A 9,744-nucleotide genomic window follows, 5' to 3' on the forward strand; every position below is an offset into this window, starting at 1 on the left:
CCCTCCCCAAAGAAAAAGTGTCATGCCCCCTTCCCACCCACCCTCACTCCCCACCAAAATAAACGTTTCCTTTTCATTTAAAAATTGCCTCCTGTGTACCTGCTGGGAAAGTCTCCTGATTTGGGCTGGGGCGCACAGAGGGATTGGGACTTCAAGAGTGGGGCCCTATTGCTGGGCACAGTGGCTCAGGCCAGTAATACAAGCACTTTGAGAGGCCAAGGACGCAGGAAGATCGCTTGAGGCCAGGAGTTCAAGACCTGCCTGGGCAACACAGAGAGACCCTGTGCTTACAAAAAATAAAATAAAATTAGCCAGGTGTGGTGGCATCTGTAGTCCCAGCTACTGAGGAGGCTGAGGTGAGAGGATCACTTGAGCCTGGGAGGTCGAGGCTGCAGTGAGCCACGATTGTGCCACTGCACTCCAGCCTGGGTGACACAGTGAGACCCTTTCTCAATTTTTTAAAAAAGGGGAGGATGGGCTTTGGTGGTCCTGACATCCTCTCCATGGCTTGCACCTTATTTAGGGCAAGCACCTGCCTCAGTTTCCCTGATGGTAAAAATGGGGATCAATACCTCTAACTGAAAAGTCACTGAGGACTCAGTCTGAGGAACGTGAGCCCCCACACGAGGGTGCCTAGTTCCCAGGGGAGGGATAGACCTGGGTCCCCAGGGTTGGGTCAGGGGCTGAGGGCTCAGACTCTATATGTGCTGACTCTGAGGCCAGAGTGTCTGGGTTCAAACTGTTTCAACTTCTTGGTAGCTGTGTGTCCCTGGGCAAGTCACTCAGCCTCTCTGAGCCTGTTTCCACAACTCTAAAAGGGTAGGAGGGGCGTCACTTAGTTATTCAGCAAATACTGAGTGAATGCCTGCTGTGTGCTAGACACTGTTCTAGGCAACGGTGGGCAATGAAATCTCTACCTGTAGTGCTGTGCTAAGGGTTAAGCACAGCACCCAGCACAAACCACCACAGCTGCGTTTTTGTTTTGCTTTTGAGATAGGATCTCATTCTCACCCACACTACACTGCAGTGGTGCAGTCATAGCTTGCTGCAGCCTCCACCCCCCCAGGCTCAAGTGATCCTCCCACCTCAGCCTCCCGAAGCACTGGGATCACAGGTATGAGCCACTGCAGCAGGCCTGTCATTTATTTTGCAAACACTTAAGAGTTGGCGTGAGTGCAACACCCCTTCTAGCACTCACTGGGGGCGTGGAGTGAGGGACGCTGCTGCTCTGAGACTGTTTGCTCATCTGTATAGTAGAGGGAATATTTCCATTATACACTGGGGTGGAAAGGAAAGGAGTTAAGAAGCGCCTGATCCACAGGAGGCCCCTGTAAACCCACGCAGCTGTGATCCGAACCAGCAGGCTGCCTGACCTGCTGCCCCAGCAGGCTGAAGCAGCCTGTGCCCAGCCTGCCCCATCAGAGACCCCCTGCGGGAACACACATAGCCACACAGACAGTCCAGTTGGGTTGGAGTTTATTTCTGCCAGAGCCTGGAGGCTGGGAGGATAACGGACACTCCTTCAGTCCCAGAGGGAGGCTCCAAACCCTCAGAGCAACCAGAAGGGAGGGCGGAGCATGGGCAGCAGCAGGAGTGAGAGGAGTCCCCTTGTCCTGCCCCTTTGCAAGGGTTCAAGGCTGCTGGAGGCCTGGGGTTTCTGCCACTCAGGAGTTCAGGGATGGACGCAGAAATGGAGGAAGGAGAGTGGCTACGTAGAGAGAGAGTGGGAGCGAGACTCCTAAAAAGATGCACAGAGAGACCCTCAGAGAAGCCAAGAAAGACGGTGAGAGGGGAGGGAGGCAGAGAGAGAGAGAAGCAGAGGGAATGGGCTGTACTGGCTGAGGACGGTGGAGGAGCCGTGTCACTCCCTTCCTAATATCTATAGATCAATAACGAGGGAAGAAAGGAGGACAGGGGGCTGATGGGAACACAGCTGGCCAACTGCACCCAGTCTCCCCCCAAGCAAGGTAGCTCCAGGCCTTGCCTCCCTGCCTGCCCCGCTCCTCTGTGTTTAGGGGTCATCCTTTGATGGGAGGTTGCAGGGGACCCAGGTGGGGTCTGATAAACGTCAGAGTGCGGCACCATTTCCAAAGGGCAGGAAGTCAGAGGGCGGGGTTCCTGGGACAGGGGCCCGTGGGGTCCAGGGAGGAAGGGGGCTGGGCCCCATCTGTTAGTGCATCTGGGGACAGGGTAGGGTCACTGGGGGTGGGCTGGTGGGGACCCCTCAGGCTCCGGGGATGGCCCAGACCCAGGCTCTGCTTCCTCTGTCTCCTCGTCGGATGCCACGCCCTCCTCTAGTCGGAAGACCTGCCGCACCGTACGGGTGGTGAAGGTGAGGGGGCCACGGCTGTGGGGAGGAGAGACCAGGATACAGAGATGAAATGAGGGGAAGGGAGGGGAGGAGACAGAGAGAGAGAGAACAAAATGAGGGAGGAGAGAGAGATGAGATCAAGAGAAATGGAGGGAGATGGGCAGAAGCAATGGGGGGCAGAGAGAGATGGACACACAGAGGAGGAAAGGAGAGAAAGGCAGTGGTACGCGGTGGGAAAGGAGGGCACAGAGATGGGACAGGGAGAAATGCGTGTGGGAAGAAAGAAGTTACGTGGATCTGGCTCTCCCGCAACACAGCCGCTGTTCCCACAGCCCCACGCCCCCATGGATCCCATTTCCCCCTCCTGTTGCCCCTGGCAAAGCCTCGCGTCCCCCGGGGTTTATGGAGTGAGGGTGCTGCCCACCCGTCAGGCCTACACGAGGGATGACCATACCGAAGCCGGTTCCTCAGTGTGGTCACTTCACGGTTCATGGACTCGGCCGACTCTGTGACATCCTCCAGCTCACGCTGCAGCCTCCGGCGGCCGGCCTGAGCCCGGGATGCCTCCTCCTCGGCCTCCTCCAGCTGCCGTTTCAGCTGCTTTACTCGAAGGTTTCCCTTCTCCAGCTTGGTGGGAGCAGGGGGACCGGGTTATATCTCCAGGTACTGTCATCACTCTCTCCCTCCCCAACAGCCCACTACTGCCCCATCCCTACTGCCCCCTGACTCTCTCTGCCCCATCCTCTGTTCTCTGTTTAGGCCTTGTTCTTTTCCCCTAAATCCCTCATGCCAGCCTCTACTCTGACCTCCAGTCTCTCCCCTACAGGTTTTCTTCATGACCTCAGAAAGGTCTTCCTATACCCAAAGCTGACCCAGACCCTCCTGCTCACAATCCTTTCATGGCTCCCCAGTACCCCTGGGACAAGGTTCCAGCCCCTCAGCCTTGCACTCCAGGCCCCACAGGGTCTCTTTTTGGTCCAGCTCTCTCTTCCCATAAACCCACTGACCGGACCAACTTCACTGAGCATCTCCCCAGACCCTACCACCTCTCTCTTCAGGGAGGGAACATACATGATCTGACCTCATCATTCAACCCTCCTACCCCACATTTTCTGGTGTCAATGAGCTCCCATCACAAGAAGCAACTTGCAGGTGCTGGACTGGAAGTGAGTGCAGATACCATCCTGGCACTTGGCACATCAACAGAGGGTTGGAATCAATGACTTTGCAATTCATAAATTGTGGCATCTAGGAAGGGCCCTTGTAGGGAGGTGAGGCAGCCAAAGCGAGGGAAGAAGTTAAACTCTACCAAGAAGCTAGACCAGGACTAAAATAACAACAGATGTTTATCTAGACCATACTGGTCTGCTTTTTGTTCTTAACTCACCAAACTTATTTCTGTACTTCAAGGCCTTTATACTTGCTGTTCCCTCTGACTGGCTCTTCTTCACCCTTCAGGTATCAATTTAAATGTCACCTTCTTAGAGAGTTCTTCCTGATCTCCCAACCTGAAGAGGATTCACCAGTCCTCTGTGTCTTCCTCTCTCTTCACTTTTTTTCTTCATAGTCCTTGTCACAATCTGTAATTATCTGCTGGTTTACAGGTTTGTTGTGTCTCATCCTATGCTGAAAATGTAAGCTCCATGAGGGCAGGGACTTCCTCTGTTTCGTTCACATCCATATCCCTAATGCCTACCACAGTATCTGGCACATAGTAGGTGCTCAATAATTGTTTGTGGAATGAATGGTAAATAAAGCACAGCTGAGCTTTTAAGGGCAGAGGGACTCTGTCCAGACAGACCTGGGATCTGATCCAGGCTCTATCTCTGTGATTCTGATGCAAAATATATCTTCTTAAAGTTTCAGTTTCTTCATCTGTGAAATGGAACTGGTGAGGAAATGCAAATGTGTATTTTTTATTTTTATTTTTATTTTTTTGAGACGGAGTCTTGCTCTGTCACCCAGGCTGGAGTGCAGTGGTGCGATCTCGGCTTACTGCAAGCTCTGCCTCCCAGGTTCACGCCATTCTCCTGCCTCAGCCTCCTGAGTAGCTGGGACTACAGGCACCCGCCACCACGCCCAGCTAATTTTTTGTATTTTTAGTAGAGATGGGGTTTCACCGTGTTAGCCAGGATGGTCTCGATCTCCTGACCTCATGATCCACCCGCCTCAGCCTTCCAAAGTGCTGGGATTACAGGTGTGAGCCACCGCACCCGGCCGTGTATTTTTTAAAAAGCAGTTGCTTATGACACAGTAACTGCTCAGTAAATAATCAAGAACACACACTCTGGGGCCACAGTGCTGAGGTTTGAATACTGACCCCACCTCTTACCAGCTAAATAATTTTGAGCAAGTTACTTCACCTTTCTGTACCTCAGTTTCCTCACATAAATAAGAGTATAAATAATAGCACCTTCCTTCTAGCATTCCGATAAGAATTAAACACACTAAATGTTATGTCTTTAGCACAGTGCCTGGTACATAGAAAGCACTCAGTAAACATTATCTTTCATTATTTTGGTACTGCTCTAGCTTCTGGGTAGAGTTTCACTTCTTCCCTTGACCTGGCTGCCTCAGCTCCCTACAGGGCCCTTTCTAGATGCCAGCATTTAGAAATTGCAAACTCACTGATTCCAACCCTCTGCTGATGTGCCAAGTGCCAAGATGGTATCTGCATTCAGTTCCAGTCCAGCACCTGCAAGTTGCTTCTTGTGATGGGAGCTCATTGCCTCTGGAGATGGCCTGTGCAATCTCTCAGTCAGTGGTCACACTCTCCACTGCTCCCTAATGATGTCAGCTGCTTACCTGGTCCCGGAGCTGGTCAGCCACCCTCCGCTCCTCCTCCACCTGGAGCACCACCTCTTTAAGCCGCTTCTCAGCTCTGCGCACCAGTTTTCCAGAGAGGATGCGCTCTCTGAAGAGAGGGATGAGGAGGAGTCTCAGTAGAGGGCTCAACTTAGGACGTTGTCCCCATAGACTCATGCATTGGCTGTCATCTTGTTCTTGGATTGGCCTCTTCCCTCTTTCCTAACCCCAACTGGTTCCCACAGTTTACTGAGGCCAAACACTGACATGCAGGCTCCCTTCTCCTCGGCATTCGTGTCCCTGGCTTCTACTAGGATACCTCACATACCTGTTTCCTATGATACTGTGATTTATAATAAGTATATGTTTGGTCCCGTTCAGTTTCCAAAGAGAATCATTTACAAACTAGTTTACTCTTTGGGCCCATTCATTTTCCCCTGAAAGTCATTTACTATCTCTCACAATTGAACACATCCTTTTTTGTCCCTCTCCCCTATAAAGAGGATACTTAAGCCTCAACCATCCGGCCCTGTATAAAAAGTCTTACATTTTATATGGCTCCTGCGTTCCTGCACATTAATGTATTTGTATGCCTTTTATTTTGTTAATCTATTTATTGTCAGCTCATTTCAGCAGACGTGAATCTTCAGAGCGGGAGGGAACACTCTTTTTCCCCTACACCTGTCCTCTCCTGCACGGACCATCACATCTGGGGTGAAGTCCATGTGACAGGACCCCTAGCAATCGGTATTGCTTGACAGCCACACTGGCTACAACAGCCCCAGGTGTGCTGAGAGGAAGGCACAGGGCTGGGGGCGAGTGGCAAGGCACTAAGCAGTGCAAAAGGATGCAAGGAGAGAGCAAGGAGAGAGACTTCTTCAGCTAAGAATCATCTAGTCTTTCTTTGCTCCCAGGGTGACTATTATTTTTCTGAGAAAGGGCCTTGCTGTGTTGACTGGACAGGAGTGCAATGGTGTGATCATGGCTCATTGCAGCCTCCATGTGCTGGGCTCAAGAGATCCTCCCACCTCAGTGTCCCCAGTAGCTAGGACTACAGGTGTGTGCCATCATGCGGGGCTAACTTTTAATTTTTATTTTTGTAGAGATGGGGTCTCGTCATGTTGCCCAGGCTGGTCTTGAACTCCTGGGTTCAAGTGATCCTCCTGCCTCAGCCTCCCAAAGTGTGGGGATTACAGGCGTGAGCCATTACACTTGGTGCGGGGTGACTTCAAGCAACTCTTCTACTCCCTCAGAACCTCGGTTTCCTCATTTGTATAATGGAGCAGGGGTCCTCATAGACCTCAAACTACAGTTCCCATGAGCCCTGGGGCCCCTGGGTAACCCTGTGGACTGAGAACCACTTCTCTCATGAACTTCTAGGGCCGTTTTCTTCTGCCTGTCCCTGAGGCCTCTCACTCTCATCATATTCCACAACGAATTTAGCATCTTTCCTCCAAAACCCAATATTTCCTCAGTCACCAGGCCTTAGCTCCAAACAGTGTCTTCTTCCCCTGCTGCCACCCATAGCCTCAGCTTCATTCCTTCTGCCCCCGATTTCTCTTCTTCATCCTCTCCTGTTCATCATTATGGCCCCAGCCCCAGCTCAGGCCTCATCTTGTTCTGCTTGGACCATCACTGCAGACTCCTTCCAAACCTCCCAGCTTCCAGTCTCTCTCCTCTGATCCATTCCACCGTAGCCCCACAGAGGTCTTTCTATACCTAGAGCTGGCCGTGTCCCTCCCCAGCCCACAGCCCTCTCATGGCTCCCTCCCCATTGTCCCCAGAGCTCCCCACTGCCCACACAACAGAGTTCTTTGGCCCAGTATTCACGGCTCTGTGTGCTTCAAGCCTCATTTACCTCCCTGACTCCCTGATCCCTCTCCCCGGTCCCAGACTCTCAGAACCAATCACATTCCTCCAAATGCCCTGATGTCTCCCGGACTTTCCCGCAAAGCTGCCAGCTGACTTGGGACTCCAAGTCCTGGAAATCCCATTCTTGTCAGCTCCAGTTCAAGTGCTTCCTCCTCTAGACACCCTTCCCCAACCACTACATCTCAGGGCATTCCAGCTTCTTCTTCATCTATGTCCCTTCACCCTTCTAGTTCACAGACCTTCATTGCCATGTCCAGCTCATGAGTCTTTCACCTTGGGGAATCCACCAGACATGGTATGAGACGTGGAGGTAATTAGATATACTTCCATGGTATGTCTAATTGTTCATACTTTTTTCAGTGGCCAGAACATGGGAAGGTCAGCAGTACACTCCTCTTTTTTTCTGAGTTGGAGTCTTGCTCTGCTGCCCAGGCTAGAGTGTAGTGGTGTGACCTTGGCTCACTGCAACCTCCACTTTCCAGGTTCAAGTGATTCTCCTACCTCAGCCTCCTGAGTAGCTGGGATTACAGGCGTCCACCACTACTCCCGGCTAATTTTTGTAGTTTTGGTAGATACGGGGTTTCATCACATTGGCTAGATTGGTCTTGAATTCCTGACCTCCAGTGATCTGCCCGTCTTGGCCTCCCAAAGTGCTGGGATTACATTCCTGACCTCCAGTGATCTGCCCGTCTTGGCCTCCCAAAGTGCTGGGATTACAGGTGTGAGCCACCATGTCTGGCCCCAACAGTATACTCTTAATATTTGTTTGTTGAATGAATGAATAAATACAAAAGGAACCTTATATAAATTTGATGTATAATAACATTCCTCGCCATGAGATCATGTACAGATGATGAATAGCAAGTCAAGCATCCTACATTTATAGCCCATCTCAGCCTCAGTTTTTCTACATGTAAAATGGGATAACAATGGTCCTTCTCTCACAGGATTATGTGATATCATACAGGTATATATAGGTAGTCCAGCACCTGATATATAGTAAATCCTCAATAAATGGAAACTATTAGTATTGTTGTAATTATTGTTGCTGAATAGTATTGAGCAATAGAAAAATCTGTTGTATTGGAAGAGTGAAAGGTATTAGGCTTAGTAATAAATATTCCGTTAGTTTTATTAGCACAGCAGTTCTCAACTAGGAATGTTATGGGAATATTCTTGGTCGTTCCAGCAACTGGAGATGGAAACCCTTTCAGCCCCGTACTACTGCTGCTTCCTGTCTCTGAACATGGATGTCTGTGGGTGTGGTGCTTGGTGCAATTGCAGCCACTTTGTGACCATGAGGAAAAGACTAAAAAACAACACAGATGTTGATCCAGAGCCCTACCATTTTTTGGCTGCCTAGCTCTAGACTTCTTATCACGTGACAAAAAGACATTCCTTGTTGTGCTAGACTGACAGAACAGATGGTCCCAGTTCTCACCCCTTCCTGTATCCATACCCTTGGCAATATGACTTTGCAGCTGCTCCTTCTGCCCCCGATTTCTCTTCTTCATCCTCTCCTGTTCATCATTATCTATTTCCCCTTTCCTTTGAATCTGAGAGGGCTGAGTGACTTGCTTTGGTTAATAGGATATGGCAGAAGTGACACAGTACCAATTCCAAGTGCAGGCCTCAAGGAGTCTTTAGCACTTTCCCTTGCTCTTAGAACCTTTACTCTGTCATATGAACAACCCTGGGCTAGCCTCCTGGAGGATGAGAGGCCACATAAAGCAGAGACAAGTTAGCTTAGTTATCCTAGGCAAGGCCTTATAGTTATACAAGCCCAGCCTATACCACTCACGCTGTTCTTGAAAATAAGAAAGGAAAAAAAAAGAAAGAAAGCGCAGCCAAGATTAGCAAATCCATCTAGCTGACCCTCAACTGAGCAGATGCATGAGTGAAGTCCACCAAGCCCAAAGCAGCAGAACTCACTAGCCAAAGACTCATGAGCAAAACTAAATAGTTGTTGTTTTAAGCCACTAAGTTTCAGAGTGGTTTGTAATTCAGCTATAGCTAACTGACACGTTATTATGTAAATAATACTCTTAGTGAGACTGCAGTTACTTATAGCCCAAAGCATCCAAAATGATACACAAAATCAGCAATCATTTAAGTATTTACATACATTTACACTTTTTTTTCCCCTTTCTTTTCTTTTCTTTTTTTCTTTTTTTTTTTTTTTGAGCCCAGGCTGGAGTGCAGTGGTGCAATCTTGGCTTACTGCAAGCTCCGCCTCCCGGGTTCACGCCATTCTCCTGCCTCAGCCTCTCAAGCAGCTGGGACTACAGGAGCCCGCCACCATGCCCTGCTCATTTTTTGTATTTTTAGTAGAGATGAGGTTTCACCGTGTTAGCCAGGATGGTCTTGATCTCCTGACCTCGTGATCTGCCTGCCTCAGCCTCCCAAAGTGCTGAGATTACAGGCATGAGCCACTGCACCCGGCCTCTTTTTCTTTTCTTTTTTTTTTTCCTTTTTTGAGACAGAGTTTCACTCTTGTTACCAGGCTGGAGTGCAATGGCGTGATCTTGGCTCACCACAATCTCTGCCTCCTGGGTTCAAGTGATTCTCCTGCCTCAACCTCCCAAGTAGCTGGGATTACAGGCATGCGCCACCATGCCCAGCTAATTTTTTGTATTTTCAGTAGAGACAGGGTTTCTCCATGTTGGTCAGGCTGTTCTCAAACTCCCGACCTCAGGATTACAGGCGTGAGCCACCGTGCCTGGCATCTTTTTCTTTTCCTTTTTTTTTTTTTTTTT

The 9,744-nt window shown here is 50.0% G+C and overlaps 1 protein-coding gene across 4 annotated transcripts in view; it reads right to left on the reverse strand.

Moving 5' to 3' along the window:
• Positions 1–1,459: 1,459 nt before the first annotated feature.
• MYH14 (myosin heavy chain 14) overlaps positions 1,460–9,744 on the reverse strand; it is a 94,628-nt gene continuing 86,343 nt past the window's right edge. For all 4 annotated transcript variants that reach the window (XM_017882099.1, XM_017882097.1, XM_017882098.1 and 1 more), the window contains 3 exons: positions 5,117–5,225; positions 2,766–2,938; positions 1,460–2,347 (listed from right to left, as the gene is read on the reverse strand). In XM_017882099.1, the coding sequence (XP_017737588.1) occupies positions 2,197–2,347; positions 2,766–2,938; positions 5,117–5,225 (433 nt within the window). In that variant the 3' untranslated portion in view covers positions 1,460–2,196. The remainder of the gene's footprint in view (positions 2,348–2,765; positions 2,939–5,116; positions 5,226–9,744) is intronic.

This window comes from Rhinopithecus bieti, unplaced genomic scaffold (assembly GCF_001698545.2).
Source record: "Rhinopithecus bieti isolate Rb0 unplaced genomic scaffold, ASM169854v2 scaffold_12070, whole genome shotgun sequence".
NCBI classification, from domain to species: domain Eukaryota; kingdom Metazoa; phylum Chordata; class Mammalia; order Primates; family Cercopithecidae; genus Rhinopithecus; species Rhinopithecus bieti.